Source organism: Parathielavia appendiculata, assembly GCF_033297405.1.
Source record: "Parathielavia appendiculata strain CBS 731.68 unplaced genomic scaffold N657scaffold_3, whole genome shotgun sequence".
Lineage (NCBI taxonomy): Eukaryota > Fungi > Ascomycota > Sordariomycetes > Sordariales > Chaetomiaceae > Parathielavia > Parathielavia appendiculata.
Window position 1 is genome coordinate 3,172,697 of NW_026944222.1, and position 18,955 is coordinate 3,191,651.

At 54.7% G+C, this 18,955-nt stretch overlaps 9 protein-coding genes across 9 annotated transcripts; 3 read left to right on the plus strand and 6 right to left on the minus strand.

Moving 5' to 3' along the window:
- Nucleotides 1-129: 129 nt before the first annotated feature.
- Nucleotides 130-1,269, plus strand: N657DRAFT_654920 (uncharacterized protein; the record flags this gene model as incomplete). Its single annotated transcript, XM_062794545.1, has 5 exons — nucleotides 130-142; nucleotides 196-434; nucleotides 497-555; nucleotides 618-971; nucleotides 1,062-1,269. 5 exons carry the CDS (start codon nucleotides 130-132, stop codon nucleotides 1,267-1,269), a joined length of 873 nt encoding a protein of 290 aa, XP_062650374.1.
- A 21-nt stretch (nucleotides 1,270-1,290) lies between these two features.
- Nucleotides 1,291-2,273, minus strand: N657DRAFT_643388 (uncharacterized protein). The gene is made up of 3 exons (XM_062792545.1): nucleotides 1,773-2,273; nucleotides 1,656-1,705; nucleotides 1,291-1,596 (listed from the first exon to the last, which is right to left on the minus strand). Exons 1-3 carry the CDS (start codon nucleotides 1,900-1,902, stop codon nucleotides 1,426-1,428), a joined length of 351 nt encoding a protein of 116 aa, XP_062650375.1. The 5' UTR covers nucleotides 1,903-2,273; the 3' UTR covers nucleotides 1,291-1,425.
- Nucleotides 2,274-2,692: 419 nt separating this feature from the next.
- Nucleotides 2,693-3,094, minus strand: N657DRAFT_313925 (uncharacterized protein). Its single transcript, XM_062786754.1, has one exon. The coding sequence runs from the start codon at nucleotides 2,992-2,994 to the stop codon at nucleotides 2,734-2,736; it is 261 nt and encodes an 86-aa protein (XP_062650376.1). The 5' UTR covers nucleotides 2,995-3,094; the 3' UTR covers nucleotides 2,693-2,733.
- Nucleotides 3,095-3,945: 851 nt separating this feature from the next.
- N657DRAFT_710530 (uncharacterized protein) lies at nucleotides 3,946-7,325 on the minus strand (the record flags this gene model as incomplete). Its single annotated transcript, XM_062797431.1, has 9 exons — nucleotides 6,803-7,325; nucleotides 6,394-6,563; nucleotides 6,135-6,284; nucleotides 5,577-5,713; nucleotides 5,076-5,191; nucleotides 4,906-5,014; nucleotides 4,418-4,508; nucleotides 4,175-4,289; nucleotides 3,946-4,056 (listed from the first exon to the last, which is right to left on the minus strand). The coding sequence occupies exons 1-9, from the start codon at nucleotides 6,983-6,985 to the stop codon at nucleotides 3,946-3,948; spliced, it is 1,182 nt and encodes a 393-aa protein (XP_062650377.1). The 5' UTR covers nucleotides 6,986-7,325.
- A 2,086-nt stretch (nucleotides 7,326-9,411) lies between these two features.
- N657DRAFT_313942 (uncharacterized protein) lies at nucleotides 9,412-10,160 on the plus strand. Its single transcript, XM_062786755.1, has one exon. The coding sequence runs from the start codon at nucleotides 9,645-9,647 to the stop codon at nucleotides 10,053-10,055; it is 411 nt and encodes a 136-aa protein (XP_062650378.1). The 5' UTR covers nucleotides 9,412-9,644; the 3' UTR covers nucleotides 10,056-10,160.
- A 341-nt stretch (nucleotides 10,161-10,501) lies between these two features.
- Nucleotides 10,502-12,618, minus strand: N657DRAFT_643394 (uncharacterized protein). The gene has a single exon (XM_062792546.1). It carries the CDS (start codon nucleotides 12,384-12,386, stop codon nucleotides 10,731-10,733), a length of 1,656 nt encoding a protein of 551 aa, XP_062650379.1. The 5' UTR covers nucleotides 12,387-12,618; the 3' UTR covers nucleotides 10,502-10,730.
- Nucleotides 12,619-13,920: 1,302 nt separating this feature from the next.
- On the minus strand, nucleotides 13,921-14,350 carry N657DRAFT_568986 (ankyrin; the record flags this gene model as incomplete). The annotated part of the gene is made up of 2 exons (XM_062788629.1): nucleotides 13,921-14,152; nucleotides 14,241-14,350. Coding segments are annotated over 2 exons (342 nt in total), but the record flags the coding sequence as incomplete, so codon positions are not given.
- A 400-nt stretch (nucleotides 14,351-14,750) lies between these two features.
- On the minus strand, nucleotides 14,751-15,391 carry N657DRAFT_632636 (uncharacterized protein; the record flags this gene model as incomplete). The annotated part of the gene is made up of 3 exons (XM_062791153.1): nucleotides 14,751-14,921; nucleotides 15,028-15,292; nucleotides 15,327-15,391. 3 exons carry the CDS (start codon nucleotides 15,389-15,391, stop codon nucleotides 14,751-14,753), a joined length of 501 nt encoding a protein of 166 aa, XP_062650381.1.
- Nucleotides 15,392-15,946: 555 nt separating this feature from the next.
- On the plus strand, nucleotides 15,947-18,691 carry N657DRAFT_643395 (uncharacterized protein). Its single transcript, XM_062792547.1, has 3 exons — nucleotides 15,947-16,352; nucleotides 16,413-17,923; nucleotides 17,984-18,691. The coding sequence occupies exons 1-3, from the start codon at nucleotides 16,170-16,172 to the stop codon at nucleotides 18,342-18,344; spliced, it is 2,055 nt and encodes a 684-aa protein (XP_062650382.1). The 5' UTR covers nucleotides 15,947-16,169; the 3' UTR covers nucleotides 18,345-18,691.
- Nucleotides 18,692-18,955: the final 264 nt, after the last annotated feature.

The following is an 18,955-nucleotide window of genomic DNA, read 5'->3' on the forward strand; positions in this document are numbered from 1 at the left end:
GCAGGCACACTCCGGGCCGTTCGAGCACGAGGATACTCGACTTATTCTGAACAGTTGAGGCCATTCCTCAGGCACCATATTTGATTTACCCTCTTCGTATCAACGGAAGACACTACCAGCATCGTGAAAATGTCCTTCGATCGTGAGATTCGCTCCCGGGTATCTGGGACGGTGCGGTCACTGACCGTACCACAGGCCTCGTCCGATTCGTGCCCAAGGGCGACGACAGCAAGATCCTCGTCGGCGAGCCCTCCGATAGTTCCGTTGACGTCGGCGCTGCCGTTCGCAAGGGCGAGGATGTCCAGGTCAAGGTGTACAGCGGCAAGTCGGTCCTGAACGCCGGGTCGCCGACGGGCGAGACTGCCGTGATCGGCCGCATCCTGTCGCCTCTGGCACAGGAGGAGGTCGGCACCATTCGCTGCATCGGGCTGAATGTGAGCTACTCCTCGAGAGCCGACTTCATCTGGGAGAAGCAACTGCTAACCTTGTCGAACAGTACAAGCAGCACGCCCAGGAAGCGATGATGGCCCTCCCCGATATCCCCACCGTTTTTCTGTACGCCTGTCCCACCACCTCAGATCCTTCCCTTTCTGCCGCTAACTCGGTTCCCTCCAAAGTAAACCCTCGACCTCCCTCGCAGACCCCTACCCCGCGCCGACCATCATCCCCAAGCACACCATCGCTTCGAACTCGGCCGACTACGAGTCCGAACTGGCGGTCATCATCGGCAAGGAGGCCAAAAACGTCTCGGAAGCCGACGCGCTCGACTACGTGCTGGGATACACGGCCAGCAACGACATCTCGAGCCGGTCGGCGCAGTTTGCGCAGTCGCAGTGGTGCTACTCAAAAGGCTTCGACGGCGCGTGCCCGATCGGCCCTGTCCTGGTCAACAAAACGCTCGTGCCGGACGTCGGAGCGCTCAAGATGAGGGGGCTGAAGAATGGGAAGGTGGTGCAGGAGAGCCCATTGACGTGAGTTTTGGTTTTTTTCTGGCCTTGCTGTTTATTGTTGATGCAGCCTTGATTCAAGGATGGTGTGCTGACTGATTTGGACTCTTGCAGGGACCTCATCTTCTCGGTCCCGAAGATCGTCAGCTTCCTCTCGCAGGGCACGACGCTGCCCAAGGGCACTGTTATCATCACGGGCACGCCGGCCGGTGTTGGGTTTGCGCACAAACCGCAGGAGTTGCTGCATGATGGGGATGAGTTCGTTGTTGAAATCCTCCCGCACATTGGCAGTCTGTACAATGTGATGCAGAACGAGAAATGAACCTTGACGGAAGCGGGATTTATCGCTTATTTGCCGAGTATATCCAGACGATGCCTTTCTCTAGACGTGACGCCGAGCTATGAACTCTAATAGAAGTCTTCAACGTCATCTCGAGTGAGATTGCAATTCCACCGGCGACCTGGATTGAATGACGGCCTAACCCAGCAACGCAGGCAGATTCTCCTTGATGTACTCAACCACGGCGTCGGGCCCCTTTTCCACCTGCATGCCCTGCGGCAGAGAGAAGGTTTTCAGGTCGGATACGACCTCCTTGGCGATGGCAATGATCTGTTTGGCCTCCTCGGGCGTCCACATGGATGCGGTAAACTACGCGCGCCTGTCTCAGATTCCGACATCCTCAAACCCTCAGAGCAGAAGCCACCTACCAGAACATTGGGCTGCGCCTCCTCCACTGTCTTGCGCACCTCATCTATACCTAGAGTAGTAGGACATGTTAGCCCGATAGCTCGGGTGCCATACGGGAGGGTCCGGTTGCAACTCACTTGCGGCATTGGCAGCGTGTACGATGGTGTACTGCTCCTTGACGTCCTCAACGACGCGGCCGATCAGTCTCTTGGCACGCTCTGGCGCCGTGTTGACCGTGACAAGTCTGAAGGGACCAGTAGGGGCCATGACGAAACTGCCCATTGATTGGGTTCTTGGATGAGGCGAAGTGAGAATGGGTGTTTTTGGTTGCTGTTTTTACCTTGGAATAGAGGAACAGGACAAGAACATAATTCCATTAATATCGTGTCTCTTATTGAAACTCGTTATAGAAACGTTGTCCCAGGTAGGTATTTACATAGTGCTAGTGGCAAAGAGCATCAGTTCCCGTCGCTACACAGATCAATGGGTTCGGGTTTCCCGCCATGGCCGGTGGAATGGAGCATTGAACGCTCAGGGGCATTGCCTCAAAGCGGAAGTGGGCCGTTTTTGAGGCAGCAAGGGGCGGGAATTGAGGACAATGGTTTTCCCGAAAAGGCGCTCAAATCGCAGAGAAAAATGTTGAAAGCAGACGCTGCGGGAAGCCGATTGAGATAGCAGTGGAGATGTACGGATCCGTAGGTGGTCGAGGTGGCTCGGAAGCCAGATGTGCGTTCCGGTTTCGGAAGGGGTTAGGGTTGTTAATCCCTCGTACTACTCCGGAGTACTTCAATACGTTATACGATTAGGATACAGACTTCATAAGCCTGGAATAGTCCTCCTTAGGTTTAGTAAACATATATTGCGGGCTGATGTTTTCTGGATTCTTCTGTATTTCCATGGTGATAACTCTTATCTTGTTTGTCTTGCTCTCTCTTCTTTCCGCTCTTCCCACTTCTCTTACAGTTTGTCTCGCATTGCGCACACATGCCAAACTGGAACCCTGGCCAGCGTCATGACGCTTACCTCTCGCTCTATGTAGAGCACCAGCGTCAATATTGAGCGCCACCTCCCAAGAGCCATGTGAGTCCCGTCCCTTGACTAGCCTGTGCCGAGGGACGTAGGTTGCGGCATTGCCATGTGGTTAATAGGTGAAATAGGATGCTTTTGGTTTGTCATTGAGTTACAAACCAGTCTCTTGAGTCGGTTGGCCCACTCAAGTCTGCAATATAAGGAAGAAAAGTTGCCGCGATTACCACCTCCTACACCGATTCGGACGCGCATCCTCAAAGAGCATGTATCAGGGGACCCAAATGTGTGAGCGTATCTCACCCATAAGTACATGACCCAGAAGCCTCGCATCTGCACCCGGACGTCTGAGAATCACAATTCATAAAATGCAGGGTTGGGAATGTCGATGGTGTTGGTGCTGGCTGGGCACTTAGATGCACAATTCCCTAAAACGGAAGTGCGACGGTGCTGGTATTTGTGTTGGCCTTGGTGGCATTGCAAGCCCGGACTGCGAGATCTCGACCTTGCCCATTTGTGCCTGTCCCTGCACTTTAGAAGACTAGGTAGACTTCGTCGCAAGAATCAGGCGCAAAGACATGCCACATCTGTTCCCTCGAATCGCCCGTTCCTAGCCTCACCGCGCAGAATGCCCACCAGGTGGACTGCGTACAGAGTGATTGGCTGGGGTTAAACACACGCTTGGGCTGCCCAACAAATAGCCGTTGGCACAGTTCTTTCGATGTTTCACTCCACATAGGCGGAAGAGAAGTACCTGTGGCATTGGGCAATGACGACGGCGACCTGGCAAGTGAGGCCGAGGGCGAGGGTTCCTCGGATTTCATCGTTCATAAGATAGTCCTAAAAGAGAAGAATGACAGTTATCTGACCCCACACAGTCCAGTATCCCTGCTCTGATGTCTCGTCTACAGACTCAGGTCGAGTGTCACTCTGCTTTGGTTGTTGAGTGACAATGTAACTTCCATTGGCTTGCTGCCTGCCGCAGGCTTTGGTGGTCACTTATAGGCAGCACATAAGTATGTGAATTTTATGGGAACGGACACCTGGGCATCGGATACTGGCATGGCACCATTGACGCCTTTGCAGGCAGCCACCGGGCTTCTTTTTGGTGCTCGTGGGTAGCCGGACGGTCGGGCTGGGCATGCAGGCCCCGTCTCTCCTGTTGCTTGTGCGGTGGTCTCGAGCGTATCTTGTATGGCAACGACCTCTCTGACTGGGCCGTTTCGGCTGCTTCTGGAAACCTTCCATCTCCCGATGCCATGCGTTGCCAGTGCAGGTCATATCCTACAGGGCCAAGGAGACCCACAGATCCACAACAAACCTCCGCACTTGACTGGGCCCCTCAGCGTGCTCCAGCTTGACCGAGAGATTTGGCTCCTCCGGCAGATGCGGATTCTGGGCAAAGAGGGCATGCCCCATTAGGTAAATTTTCTGATGCTGCAAGCATCTGGAATCCCGAAGTTATTCGCGCCAACATGGGGAACGCAGTAATAAGACATGTGAAATCACTTACACTACATGCACATGCGGACTGCGTAAACCACGAATAGGCCAAACTGGGCATTCCGGAGAGCGATCTATCACGAATGTAAACCTTCTTGACCGAAAGATTGCGACTGAGCTTGCTTCTGGTCTCATAGCTACCAGTAGGCACTCCGGTTCAGGAAAGGATCGATATGGCAGAGAAAAGCAGGGCTTCAGAGCCGGCCTTATCCCACGCCAGATTGAACACTGCCGCAGTGCAAGGCAGGCACACCGGTTGAGGCTATCACAGCTGATGCAGTTGAGGGTGCACGACAGCGAAGACGCTGTAGGAAGCCGATCGGTGAGCTTCCTGAGCTTTCCCGCTGTCCCGGCTTAGTTACCCCTCACTCTCCGTCCTTCACGCGGCAACCCGCGATTACGAGTGCGCGGTGGATGAAACACGGGCTTATGGCGCTGGTGATAGAGGATTGACGAATCCGGGGTGCCGACAGAACCGAGCACACCGACAAGCCTACTTTGTATTGTGTAATCCTGCGCGGCCCAGCAACTGGGCAATCCCGTATCTCCCCTGGGCCTGAGTTTAGTGTTGTGAGATGCGAAGGACGTCTGTGTAAGCAAATGACAGCCGCAGGACTCTCTGCGTGTCAGAGCAGATTGATGCCTGTGCCTCTCCAAGTTCAGCGTCCTGCATCGGCCTGGATGAGCTGATACATGTCATAACACGCGTCTCCGTGGTGCAGTCATCATCATCAGCCTCACGTCTTGGGCCGTAGCCAGGCGGTCTGCGGGGATAGGCGTTCGGGGTCGCAGAGCCCTGGTTATGCTCAGCTAAACCACCATACTCCTCGGATTTCTTCCGCTTTGGGGGCTATTGATCGGATTTCGAGCATCATCTCAAGTTTATCTGCACCGACGTACCTACTACCTACCGGTAGCTCCTTGAACTCATGAAACCTCGACAAAGTCAAGGATTGAGGTTTGAAGAAGGGGATAATCTCCATGCGATCCGGCTTCGGTGTTGCTGGCGGCAGGTGTCGGCTCGTTCCTGGACTTTGTTTGACACGGGACTCATGTCCCCAAAGAACCGTAAATACGACAAACAAGTCAGGTTTGCGTTTGCTGATGCTCATTAACCGGCGGTGATGTGATATTCCCCCGATATTACAGGACAGGAGGGTCGTTCGGTTCACAACCTTCCGTGGGCACAGGATCCTGGAAAATTGTGAGGAGCCCAGCTGCCAGGCCTCGTGACCCAACCCCAGGCTCCGGATTTGTGCCCATCGTGCCACACCGCAGCGCCGCATTTCCCGTTGGTTGCCCTGGCCTTGCTCCTGGCAATCCTGAACCCAGTCTCGAGCCAGTTCTCCAGTGCATTGGTTTTTGGTCTCTTGGCACTTTCCCAAGCGCCGTTGAGCAGTGACCTCACTCACCCGTGACAAAACTGAAAGGTCTTGGCAGGATACCGGCGGCGCGGTGTTTGATGGCAATTCTGACTTCCTTTTTCTCGCGCGCCTTGTCCACTCTCATCGATTGGTCCGACGAACGCATGAAATGGCAGGGCAGGTACCTGCCAACGGACCTGTTGTCGCAATGACACGATGAAGCAGGCATTCATGCGGTTAGGTACCTCGTAAGTATTGTCGTCGCAATATCGCGAGCCCCACCGCCATTGAAGCGGTCGTCAGGCTTCCCTTTTTCTGGGATAAGACCTTCAACTCCCCTGATGAATGCCGCCGCCTGCTCCGCCCCATCCCCCAACACCATGGGAATACATATGAAGGCTGCTGCTCCCGCCCTTCTCATCCATCTCGGCGTCCTCCTGTGAGCCCGTCTATTGGAACATCCTTCAACATCTTGTTCTTCGACAAACCATCTACTTTACCCAAATCCATCACCCACGTCCACCCTCGAAACTCGACCAGAGCCATTCTTTCACTTGACAGGCTCAAGGCCTTCAGAGTACAACTCATCGCACGTCACCAACACACCAGGCAACATGGCGGTCACGGAGTATCAGGAACTCGTCAACCACTGCTGCTCGTTTTGCTGCAAAGCCGTCGATTTTGGCACCCACGACTACTGTCCCAGCAGTGCTCACTGCGCCAGCTGCCCGTACTGAAGCACCTGCAATCCTCAGGCTGTGCAGCAACACAAGGCCTCATGCCACCCAATTCGGCGGGCTGCATGCGACGCCGCTATGGTGGACGCAGCATGCAGGCCGTGCTGCGGCGCAGCTGACATCCTCACCGGTTGACAAGGAGGGTCGCTGGAGATAGCCGATCGACATTCGACACCTTCTCATCGCCCGCACTCCGCTCCCGGCTTCCCGGCTTCCCGGCCTCCAGCCCCTTCCGAATGACGGACATGGGCTGGACGCCGGGTCTAGTTCGTTTCCTCATTGGCAGAAAGAGCCACCACTATCGGCACACAGCAACACAAGATCCCTACATAAACCCACATCGTTTGGCGAGATGCCTGTTGAGAGCCTGTTACCCTCACGGATAGAACAGTTCGGGAAGGGATGTGTTCTTCTCCCCCATATGCTGGAAGTCATGCGATCTCTTCACCTCCACATGCAAAGGCGGAGGAGCTGCCCGGCATTGCTGCCTGGTTTTCTCGTCCCACAAGGGAGGTAACGCATAGGTGCGGCGCGTACCTTGACGGCTAGAAACGAGTCAGGGATGGATGAGGTTGCGCCGGAGACCAGGATAGTGACTCGGGTGTGCTGTACCCGTCTGGGCAAACTTGACCGCACCGGCATCCTCAGCAGGAGCAATGGTCGCGTGGTCAAGCTCCAACCACCACGCCCAGAGTCCATCACGCCGCTGTCGTTCCGCATGCCGCCCTCTCCTTATTTCAGTCTATTTTATTCAGCCAATCTTTATGTATTGGAAAGGATGCGGTGAAGTTTGGAAGAGCATCATGGTGCGAAGACTGGAGGCGTTCTTTGTGGTGGCGTTGTGGTTGTTTCGGCGCTTTGGGATCCGTCTGATCACTCCCACTACGTTTACGGGGCTTCTGTCTGGTTTGTTGAGGGATCTTCACCGTGAAGGCGTTCAATCAGGCATGAGTGCAAGGCAGCGTGGCGGGTAGGCAGCCGATTCTGAATTTACAGATACCATTTCCATCGATCAGGACTCCAGGATAGGAAGTTGGAATTTCACTGGCATCCAGGCACGTAGAGGATCCTTGTATTTGCGAAGTGGAAGACAGGATGCAATCGATGTCAACCTGCAAGATACTCCGTACACCGCCCTCGATTTGTCACACTCTTCGGCCCGGCAGACCTGTCACCAAACATGAAAGCCAAGCAAGCCACAAGAGGCCGTCACCTACAGCAGTACGGGAGTAGTGCAGTATAACCCCAGCACGCGGCAGACCCTTGTCGATGCCCTGCAGCATGCAGAATGCTCTTTTGTTGCCTTGTCCCTTTGGGTGCGCAGCTGTCGGCGTCCCAAGCGAGGCTTGGATACCCTGCTCAAAACGTGGTAGTATCGACGTTAAAGGAAGCCGGTACATGGGCATGTATGTTCTCAAGCTCAGGTATTAGTCGGGTTGGATTGGGTATTCGATTCACGGACGATTGTCCTCAAACAGACGCCTCCATATCCGCATGTCGTCACGCATCCTAGCCTGGAAACGGATCGGAATCTGGGAGACGATAACGAAGGGCAAGCCAATAACAGGCGGTTTTCGCGGCCTCCTAACCCCACAGATGCAGTGTCAAAACATGTTGACCGACAGTCCAAGTCGAGATGCTTAGTTGTTGAAACAAGGACTGGCCGAAAAAGCTCTGTTCTGGCCGGCCCCAGTCATCACGCAATCCCCTTGGCTTTCTTTGTTGACAGCAGTAGTATAGTTAATGGATTACTTGTCCGGCGAGCGTCACACTGGGGAGCCGGTCACCCCTAAGTGTAACTCGGAGTGGGCAAAGGAACCTAGCTCAAGTCCCTATTTGTCCACAGCTATCCTGTAACATACAGGCACATAGGGTAGGTGTAGTTCAATGTTAATTGCTTATCGAAGACGTCCTACGTAGCCTAGGCCTGGAGGGTCAGACTTCAATGCTCTAGAAGGGAAAGGAGTTGGAAAGGAAAAGAAAAAGGAAGGAAAAGTGGAAGAGAGAAGGGGAGGGAGGTTATTCATCTAGACAACTACTCTTCTACGTATTACTCAGAGAAGAAAGTCACTCTAGTATTATTTTTCCTCTCTCTTTCCTCTCTAAGTCTCTCGTTATCTTCCTCTTAGTTAACTTATCCTCCTACTTCCCTCCTTCTGCTTCCTCTTCCTCTCGTAACCATTCATTCTTCCCTTTTACTTTATTACTTTAACGTTAGTTAACTTAACCTTCTTTTCTTCTTCCTCTCTTTTCTAGAGTCGATTCTTAAGAGCCTCGATTCTTAATCTCTGGGTATTTCGATTCTCAAACTCGATTTTGATCCGCAAATTCGGTTTCGGCTTTCATAATCAATTCTCAAACTCGAATCGTTCCAGGTTCCGCCACCATCTCCCAGATTGCGGTAGACAGTTCCAGCTTCATCATGTGCTCGATCAAGGATATAAGATTTCAATTCCGCAAAAGCAACGTCCCTAGGACGACTGAGAGGAAACATGAATTGATTTTTTTTTAGCGCATCTGATAGGAAAAGACCGGCAGATCTGCCAAGGCAGTGTTGATCCGGTGTAAAATGACTGCTCTTATATCTTGCGCCGCTCTGCTTCGACTCGCTTGCCTGGCGCGGGAGCAGCCGAGTATGACTAGGTGGACCAATAGGTACCTTATCTTCGCTTGTGCGTTTTCTAAGGTTCAATTCAAGCTGTATATGCACCGTGACAGTGCGAGTGTTTGTCGGATTTTGTGTTTGTTTCTGACCTCAGCTGCACGTCACCAACATGTCACGGACGTAAAGACCGCCCTCTTTGAACATCACACTTTCAGTTTCCATTTCCATTTTCACTTGCCAACTTCCCTCACGACGCATCTACTTCACGATAATAACAATTCATCGAACACAATCCGATCCAACCCAGCAGTTAAAACAGCATTGGTGGTGAGCAAGACAAACCGGTGACCACAGCGACGGCCGACCCGCCTCTTGTTTGGGAAAGCATGACAAGCCCACCCGCCTATTCGAAATCTGTGAACAATGCCAAAAGGAGCGATGAGATCCACAACCATAAGTAGCAAGCCGAGCTCCCGGCGCCGAAAGTTGGACACGGCAACATCATGGCCAAGTACGGAAAGGTCGACTCGTGTTGGGGAACCCTGGATATCTTGATGGCACCCGACCCCTCCACCCCGGAGTACCGGACAGCGTCGTGGGCTGCATCACTCTTTGTCAGGTGCGACTATGTGGCCTGTCTGATGCGCGAGGGCTTCTTCTGGTTGGCTGACAACTTTGTGCTGGTGGAAGGTTTCCTCGACCTCACGGTGAATTCGCGGTGGTTAGCCTTGGGTTTCCGTTGGGCACGCGTCTGGGTCCTTGTCGACAAGTCTCATGGCGAAAATCCACGCTGAATCGGCTATCTCGAGGTCGCTACGAGGTCTTTTGATGCCGTCACCAGTTTCTGGCTACAGGCCCTATCGAGGGAACATGTCTCAATCGCGTATACCAGGAACGCGCGTGATCGGTGCGTCTATTGATTGGTATACGCGAAGCATGCCTGGACAGTTCTTCACCTCCGTTTATGACGACGCGGCCCTGCAGGGCTGGTGGCCATGGCCAAAGGAAGGGGCTAGCTCTGTGGCTGATCCCTATACAGGGAAGCATTGTTGGGATGACGACCTGTATAGGTCTTACCCGTCAATTCCCGCTGGTTCAAAGCCTCGTCATGCGGCCAGCGTTAGCCGTCACCATCAACAACACCCAAAGGCTGCGCCATCATGTAGATGGGGGTGGGGGAAATGACTGCAGAGGTTGATACCATTGAAAGTTCCTGAGCCCTAGTGGCTGTCCTACCTTAGATACCTACTTCTGTTCGGCTTTGTATACGGAGTTCCAAGACATTAAACCACTCAGTCTAGTAGTGATTATTGAAAGATGAATTGAAGTCAACTCTGTGTCAAATCCAGTGCTATTTCAATCCATGTGCAAGTACAGCTTGAGGAACTGGCCGTATAATCAGGAACTGAGAGTTGATTACCACATGTTTGACATTCATCGAACACAAGCAGTAGCTACGGAGATAAAGGGATGGAGGGCAAGGAAATGAGGGTGTAACTGGGTAGTAGTGAGACATTGCCGTTGAAATCGACAGGCCGAGCTCGAACAAGGTCCACGTTCCGATGCTTGTTAAGTGTCATGTCACTCTCATTTAGACTGAGCTGCTCCTGTTCACGTACTTGTACACATCGCCCCACCATCCAATCCGTGCAAGAACGCCGGGCGCCATCATCCTCTGTCCCAAGTTGGTATCGAGGACCAGCCAGTAGCCAAGACAACGAGAAAGAAAGATGACAGGCAAACAACTGGTAGCCATCACAGAAATATAGCAAATCATGAGCTCGACAGGCAACACTGCCTCTTTTCCCAGCCATCACCCTCAACCCTGACCACCCCCAAACCTCACGAAAGATACCCCGGCTAATACAGCGTCAAAAAGATCTGCGCAATGGCCGCCTTGTCGTACTTGACATACTTCCCCTTCCCCTTGTCCACCTCATGGTACCGGTCCCAGAAGCGGTTATACAGCGGCTCGATCATGTTCTGCATGTCCTTGGCAAACATCTGACGCACCTCCCTCTCCATGCTGTATCCCTTGTGGCGGAGCACCATGTCGTCAAAGCTGGCGTTGAAGGCGGCAAACTTGCCCTTGATGTTCTCCTTGTCCTTGGACGACAGGCCCTTGAGGATGGACGCCGAGTCGACCACCATGGCGCCGCCTTGCCCAGAGGTCGGGCGCCCCCCGCCGCCGCCGACGCCCCGGCTGGTGTGGATCACGTCGAACAGATGCACGCTCACGTCCTTGGCGGTTTCTGTGTAGAGGCTGGTGGCCTTCTTGCGCCACGTTTCGAGCACGCTGAGGCCGCGGCCTTCGAGCAGACCGGCGAGGTCGGAGGTTTGGATCATGCGCTCGATGATGGCCACGCTGTTGGCGAGGAAGACGCCCATGATGGGTTTCTTGTGGAGGAGGAGGCGCGCGCGGGCGTCGAGGGCCAGCAGGAGGGCCTCGATGGTATCGGTGCAGTAGTGGGCAAAGATTTCTCTGCCATCGGCGCCGATGTCGAAGGAGGCGAGGCTGGGGATGGCGTCGCTTGTGCCGTTCCGTGATGCGGCGGTAGATTTCCAGCCACCGTCGCCGAGTGAGATCATGATGCTCGAAATTGGCCGCAGGAACTCGACCATCGTCTGGAGCCGTTGCATCGTCTCAGACACGATGGGTACCGGTGCGCCGTCCATTGGGAGCGTTTGTAGGCTGTTGACACGCCTCTTGGTTTCCTCGAGGAGCTCCGGCAGCGAAGACTTGGCAGTCTCGCGAACCGGCTTTAGTGACGCCGCGAGGGGATTCTTGAGCTCGCCTGTCCTTCGTTCCAAGTTGTTGGAGAGCTCCGAAATAATCTCGACAATCTCGTAGGCCAAGTAACAGTCGGTGTTCATGTGCGCCTTGATATGCCCGTTCAACTCCCGCAGGGTCCTTCCCAGTTCCACCAGCGACGGCTGGCATGTCGCCTCGAAGACCGGACCCCAGTCTTCTCTTGTGAAGATGTTGCAGATATTTTCGTACTCGGCGATAAACAGGCCTTCCATCGCCTGGGCATACGTCCCTATCCCGTTCGTTCCGGACCGGTAGACGGCGTCGGCGTTCTTCTTCTTCGCTGTGCTGGTGCTGGCAGTCGCCAGGTTTACTAAGGCGGACGAGAGGTATTGTGACCGTATTTCGATGTAGATCTTTGCAATTGGCGACTCCTGGGGTGCTCCTGATCCGCCGCTCTGCTGATGCACCCCGGCAACAAACGAGTTCATCAGGCCCAGCCTGGCAAACTTGTCTTGCGAGAGAACGGGAAATGGCTTGCTTTTCGTGATAAAATGCAGTGGTTCCAGCGCTCGTGGTGTTTCGTTACGCAATAGCTTGTCGAACGAGTTCTCGAGCTGCGTGTTGCCGAGCTTTACTAGTCGTTGGAGCTCGGCAACCGTCTGTTGTGTTGAGCGGAGGTTGGACGCCTTCATGTCGCTGAGAGCCTTGTTCAGGCGCTTGATCGAAGCCAGGTAGTTTGGCAGGCCAGCTTTGTCCGGGCCCATCCGTATGATCTGCTCCTCATCGTTCTTGCTGTCGGCCGGTTGGCGGAGTCGTTCAATAGCTGCGAGGACAGAGTCGATGTCTGGTCGATGAATTGGTCAACTTCGGGCGTCTCAGTGACTGACAAAGCCGATACAGCAGGCCACCTACTGTTGCCGAGTATCTGCAGCTTCTTTGTCTCGCCATTGAGGGGTCCTGCGACGTCGCGCACACTCTTGCCCGTGGCCTCGAGCCTGCCGAGACATGCCTGGATCTTTTTCGTCAACTGCGTCGTCTTCTCGAGCCGCGAGTTGAGGACGTCGACCTCGGCCCGGGCCTCTTCGTCGGCAGCATGCCGACTGTTGATGACCCCGACGGCCATGCTTGCGCCTTCAGATCCGATGAATTGCGTAGGCCTTTGTATTGTTGGTTGTCTTGCGATGTCAACGTTGGTGGAGTCCAGGTCATTGGGCTCTTGTGCCCACTCCACCCATTGTTGCCTGAACCCCACGCCCCCACGGCGCAGCATTTTCGGGCCAGTGTTTCCGTAAGATCTTAAGTTTTACCTAACTTACAAGTTTCCCATCACACCAAATCACGGCTGTCTTAGAGTACCTTACCACTCCGTGTTAAAGCTTACAACTTGCCGTAGTTCTAAGTAGTTGTTCTGTAGGTCATAAAGTTCTTCACTGAAGATATAGCTCAGCTTCTGGCGAAGGGAAGAGAGAGTCAACATAGAGTATCGACCGGATGATGTTATTGAAGGGTGAGGTCATGTTCTCAGATACGGGACTCTGTCTGATGGCCTCAATACGGTGTTTTTTATACCACAGGTCTTCTCTCATCCGAGTTTCTGCGTTGGACTAGGCGTGTTCAGGCGGCATGGACAGCTTATACCATTGCTCGGCGTTGTCCCGCACAGCAGCGGCTGTGGATCCCCCCGGCGGTATGAGAGAGTTCAAGACGGCGCGTCCTATGGCTTCCCAACGCCAATCTCGCCACCGTTCTGACCTGGTTGGATGATAAGCTCTGGCCTCTACTGTTTCGCCGCTCTCCTCTTCTGGGTCCCTTCAGCGCGGGTTCCCCATATTGCAAATTTCTCCACCACCTCTACATCATCAAAGTGCGTGACCGCCTCCCACCTCGGACCGTCCATTTCGCCCGTTTCCGAGTTCTGTTCCTCGGTTCCTGTACCAATCGACCCCTCAGACTGCCCATCCCGCTCCGTGCACGCGTCGGACTCCTCATAGTAGGGGATCATACTCGTCGCCGTCAATGTCAATCTCAAAAAAGTACTCGGAAACGGCCTCGTGCGGTGCAATTTCGGGGGTTTCGACCTTGTCCCAGTGCTGGTTTCCTTCGTCGTACCCCCACATCCTTCAGATTCCGAGGTTCCTCATGAACTCGCGTGTTTTCTCTGAAGCAATGTCGAACAATCTCTGTCTGTCCCAGTCCTCGGTCGCCGGATGCGGAAACCGAACACGCTCGTCTCTGACCAAGAGATCAATCAACGGGCAGCGGCCGCTCTGGATCGCCCAGCAGAGCGGCGTCCAGCCTTTATGGTCTTCGGCGTTCAGGTCCTCCGCGCGAGCAGCGTTCGATCAACAATGCAATCGTCTTCCTGGAACGGCCCTCGGCTGCGTGCGAGAGGGGAGTGCGTCCAAAACCGTCTGCGATTGTCCCTTTGACGTCCTTTCGCTTCAGAAGTGCCTTCACAGACTCCCTGCGTGCTTGTTGAACAGCGAGCAGCAGCGGTGTCCGGCCCTCCAAGTTTCGTGAGTTTGGGTTGCTTTGGGGTTTCCCAAAAGCGCTTTGACCGCTGCCTTGCCAGCAAAAACAAGAGGCGGCCAGGTGGAGTGCCGTTTGCCCTCGCAGACCCGGCATATTGGGTTAGATCTGGCATATTGGGCCTGCAGCCGTCCATAGAGAGCAGAAGCTTAACCACTTCGGCGTGTCCCAGATCCGCCGCAAGCGAGAGCGGCGTCCGATTGTCGGAGTCAACCTGATGGTCAAGGTCGCAGAATCTGAAGATCTCCCGGACCCTCCTCGTCAAGTTTACTGAGCCAGTGATTGCCGCCAGGCTGAAAGGCGTTCTCCCTGCGCTGTCAGCAGCCCGAAGTTCTTCGCTAAAGAACTCCGCATCGCGAAGTGCCTCCGGTACCTCATCATATCTTTTTGCTCCGTCCCACCAACCCGGCACGGGAAAGAATCGAGGGTCATCCCTAGGATATTCTTTCAAAGCCCAAGACAGCGGTGTTGTCCGAGTAGCGTCCTGCGTATAAGGGTCTACAAGCCCTTTTCCGAGGCTCAAGAGTTACTTGACACCTGCCGTGTCCCCTCTCCGTGCACATAATGAGAGTGCTGTTTGCCCGTTTTCAGCTTTGATGTCAATCTCCCCGTGTCGGCCCATTCTCCTCGGCCTTTAGCAGAGCGTCTCCCTCGGGGTCCTTCAGGTGGGACTGGACCCTGTTCAGCCAGTTTCCCAGGCCTTTGCGCTGCCTGATTCTGGTATCTCCGGTCCTCTTGGACCATCTGCCGTCACCGTGTCTCTTCAGATACTTGCGGTAAATATGCAAGTTCTTTAAGCCGGGCAGAGTGCACCGGTGAGAACACCGGATGATCAGCCCGGCGCAAGTGGTCAACTGCCGAGGCTGAAGAAGATACTGGAGCAGGCTGCAGATGCACAAGCTCGAGAATTGACGGCTTCCCCAGCGAGCGGGTGATGCCGCCCCTGGTAAACAGCTCGCAGACATCACGGCCCTTGGAGGTGCACTGCTCCGCCTCGGTGGCGGCGGCTCCCTCTTGGGCTCGGCCAACGAAGGCGCGCAGGTAGGCGCCTCCGCATATTCTGATGGCGGAGACCAGGGCCGTGATGATGCCGATGGGCGCTGTTGCGACGATGATGTAGTCCTCGGTGGTGGTGCACTCGCTGAGGCACTAAATGGTCATTTTCTCCGCAAAACAGGGCGAGCAAGGGGCCCAGGCCCGAGGCCAAATTGTTTGAGAACTCGCTCAAGGAGCTGCTCATTTTGCTGTCAAGCGGCCTTCAAATAACGTATAAAGTGAGCTGACTTCCTGGCGGTAGGTATTAACCGCACGATGATGGGTTTGGGCTGGGAGCTGCGATATCACAGCAGGACATTGAAGGCCCGATGTTTGCGCTGGATTGCCGGATCTCGGCATCATGGGTGCCGGGGCAACCTGACAGATATTGTACTGTGTATACCTCGTAAAAGGCCTTCCAGTCCCTGGAATGGACTAGCCGCATGCGACGTCGCTTGCAGCTTGAGCGTATTCCATTGTCAATGATGGACTTGACACCGTCGCTGTCGGCAAGGCTCGGTTCTCGTGCAGCTGAACGACATTGGGGGTCAAGTGATGATTGGTGGCGGTGGCAGACAGTTAGTTGCAAGGTCGTGGATGGCTGGATGCGTGGAAAGGTTGGGTGCCTTGGGTTGCGGAGGACCCTAACCCTTACGGGCCTTCAGTCGAACGGTTACACATCGGTACTCTGCAGAAATACCTGACGGTCAGATACGGTTCCAACTGAGGTGGAGCTGGAGTTTTTTTCCCCACCGATTTACAGTACATGACCTGATCCTTGAAAGTCGAAACCAGATGGAAGTCGTCGCACATTGCCAACCACATATCGCCAGCTCAGTGCGACAGACCCTGGACATTTAACACCCCTGTGGTTCATCTGCGATTAGGAGTTGACTCGTCCCTCATTTGTTTTTCTTTTACCAGGGATCTCACCTCTCTTCAACGGCTGCCAGACTGCATGCTGCGCAATATACTTGCTCACCATGTCCGAGGAACGGTCCAAGATCTCGTTGCGGAGCGGGGGGAAACGGAAGGGCCGACCAGCCCTCAAGATCTCTGGGCCTATTTTGCAGCAGGATGTCGGAACTCGGGAACCGTCTGGGCGGCCAGTCGCAGAGGATGTTCCTCGCCCGCGCCCTCGTCCCCCGCCGCAACGTAGTGCCAAGGTGAGTGCTTGTTCGTCCATCTAGTGCCACTGACGTGTGGCTGACGACTATCATGGTCAGACCTCAGATCTTGTCAAGCGGCGATATTCCACGCGCTTCAACAACGTCCCGGCCGATTTCGACCCAACAACAAACCCGATGCCCTCGCTTCCGAGCCTAGATCAGTACTCGCAAGACCAGGCTCAGGATCGCCGGCCGCCCGCGTCAAGATCAGGACGAAGTGAAAGTGCGGGCGGAGGACGCCCGGGGCTCCAAGTGGATGTGGGAGCGCTTCGAGATCCCAATTTAGTCCCTGAGCAATATGTTGCCGAGATTCTCAGCGAGGCGACCGAGGATGAAATCCGCGACTACGAGACCGCTCTACGGAAGCTCAAGAGCCGAGCTTCGACCGACCTCCAGCAGAGTGTCTACCAAAACCGCACTCAGTTCATCAAGATCAGCAAGGAGGCCGAGAAGCTCAAGAGTGAGATGCGCACGCTCAGGAACCTCATGGCAGAGCTCAAGGCCAACACGACCGCGCTACGATCGGCTACCAACAGCGCGGAAGACACGGGATTCAATGGCCAAATAGGCACGGGGCTGAGCAGGAGGGACAAGCGAAGCTCCGTGGCCGATAGGACCGCGCTCTGGAGTTCCCAGATGCAAGCCCTGTACAAGAATGTCGAGGGTTCGCAAAAGTTCCTCCCAAACACCCCGGGACGCCATGTCGTGCAGAATGCTGGACCGTGGGTTGAGCTCGACAACGCCACCTACCGTTCAAGAAGAGCGATGCAGATCTTCTTGTTGAACGACCACCTCCTGATCGCCTCGCGGAAGAAGCGGAAGACGGATGGACAGGCCGCCGCCGATAGCCGCGCCCCCATGACGAAGCTTGTGGCCGACCGCTGCTGGCATCTCCTGGACGTCGAGGTGGTGGACATGGCTGGCTCCAGCGAGTCATCAAGCGGGAGGAACAAGCTCGCCGATGCCATCATGGTCAGGGGTGGCGGCCAGAACGAGTCGTTCATCTACCGGACCGAGAAGCCCGAGGACCCAGAAAAGGCGGCCCTCATTCTCAACATCCGCAAGCGAGTTGAGGAGCTGCGGAGGAATCTGCAGTCGGAACGAGAGGCCACCAACAAGGCCAAGGAAACTATCAACTACTTTGCCTCACGGGACCCCGGCCTGCTGCAGAAAACCGAGCTCCTTGAGACATTGTCTGACATCAAGGACATGTTGATTGAGGTGGACGGCAAACAGCAGAACCTCCGCTGGGTCGAGAGCCAGATGGACGAGCTGGACATACACATCGCCCTCCAGCAGATCGAGCCGGCCGTTGTCCTGATTGAGAAACTCAAGAGCCTGGCGTATGGCTTGAGGAATAATGTCATCGCCCAGGATTTCATCTCGTTCAAGGTTGATGAGAGGCGGGCAAAGCTGGCGGCACTGGTCGTCCGGGAACTCGTCAGCACACACAATCAGCAACGGAAGACGAATCAGAACGTGTCCTGGTTGACTCGACTAGGGTTTGAGGACCGGGCGCGCGAGGCGTATCTGGAGGCGCGCAGTCAGACGATCCAGAAGCGGTCGAGGCACGTATTACCAACACCGGCCGTTACTTCTGAAGTTTACGGGGCTAACAAAAAGCGCAGGCAATGCATTTTCCAGGGCAACCTGGACCAATACATCTGGGAGATCTCTTTCGTCTACTTCACCATCATCCGCAACACGGTCAGCTGCTTCCAGGCCTGCTTCCCGCCGCCCATGATGAGCGCCTGTGTCAAGTGGGCCAAGGAGGAGGTGGATGCCTTCAACGCCATTCTCGCCCGGCAGCTGAGCGGCGAGCGGGAAGGGAGCGAGGCTTGGACGCGGTGCATGGACACGGCTAGGGAGCATGCCAGTATGCTTTCGGAGGTTGGTCTGGATTTCCGCAATTTGGTTGGTCAGAAGGCGGCGGAGGTGTCGCCGACTGCGCCATCGGGGTTGGGGATTGTCGGAGCACCGGCTGCTTGAACAGGGGCATTTTCTGGGTTTTAGGCGTGCTTGGACGAGGGGTTCGACGTGATCTAGCAGAAGAAGGTAGTTTCAAACCCTATAAGGCGGATCGCAAACATGTTTCTATCTTATCAGTAACAGAATATTTTGCTGGTCTCTGTTTTCGCTGTTCCAGACCGACAGCCTCAAACCGCCAACACCAAGAGGCGTCCTGAAGACGCCTCACCTCTCACCCCGGCCGTTCGCAATACCGGGGGCTGCATCAGGGTATAGAGGACCAGTCGGGTGTCAACTGTTGGCGCCCTCAACATTGAATGGGACCGATTCTCCTATCGTTGATAGAAGATAGCAAATTGAGTTTGTTTAGGCTGGCAAGTCCCTCGAGTCCGGACGTTTAACTTGCGGGGACACCGGATATTCAGCTGATTACCTCTCTGGCATCCGATTGATTCTGATGTTTGCTGCCAATTGCTGGACATGAAAGCAAACATTTTAGTCTTATGCCCATGCGTAATGCTCAAACAGGCAGTTCGACTACAAGGCACCTGCTCGACAGTGCCGTGGGACGTATTCCTGAATCTGAGATTGTCTCTTCAAGTCTTGGCCGGTCTTCTGAATGTTCAGCAACC

Excerpts from the sequence above, each read along its gene's own strand:
- N657DRAFT_643394 (XM_062792546.1), bottom strand. The coding sequence starts at position 12,386 with ATGGGCCCGGACAAAGCTGGCCTGCCAAACTACCTGGCTTCGATCAAG.
- N657DRAFT_313925 (XM_062786754.1), bottom strand. The coding sequence starts at position 2,994 with ATGCGAGGCTTCTGGGTCATGTACTTATGGGTGAGATACGCTCACACA.
- N657DRAFT_643388 (XM_062792545.1), bottom strand. The coding sequence starts at position 1,902 with ATGGCCCCTACTGGTCCCTTCAGACTTGTCACGGTCAACACGGCGCCA. Across the intron at positions 1,706-1,772 it reads ACACGCTGCCAATGCCGCAA|GTATAGATGAGGTGCGCAAG; the intron begins GTGAGTTGCAAC and ends CTACTACTCTAG. Across the intron at positions 1,597-1,655 it reads AGGCGCAGCCCAATGTTCTG|TTTACCGCATCCATGTGGAC; the intron begins GTAGGTGGCTTC and ends AGGCGCGCGTAG.
- N657DRAFT_643395 (XM_062792547.1), top strand. The coding sequence starts at position 16,170 with ATGTCCGAGGAACGGTCCAAGATCTCGTTGCGGAGCGGGGGGAAACGG. Across the intron at positions 16,353-16,412 it reads CGCCGCAACGTAGTGCCAAG|ACCTCAGATCTTGTCAAGCG; the intron begins GTGAGTGCTTGT and ends TATCATGGTCAG. Across the intron at positions 17,924-17,983 it reads ACGATCCAGAAGCGGTCGAG|GCAATGCATTTTCCAGGGCA; the intron begins GCACGTATTACC and ends CAAAAAGCGCAG.
- N657DRAFT_313942 (XM_062786755.1), top strand. The coding sequence starts at position 9,645 with ATGGCGAAAATCCACGCTGAATCGGCTATCTCGAGGTCGCTACGAGGT.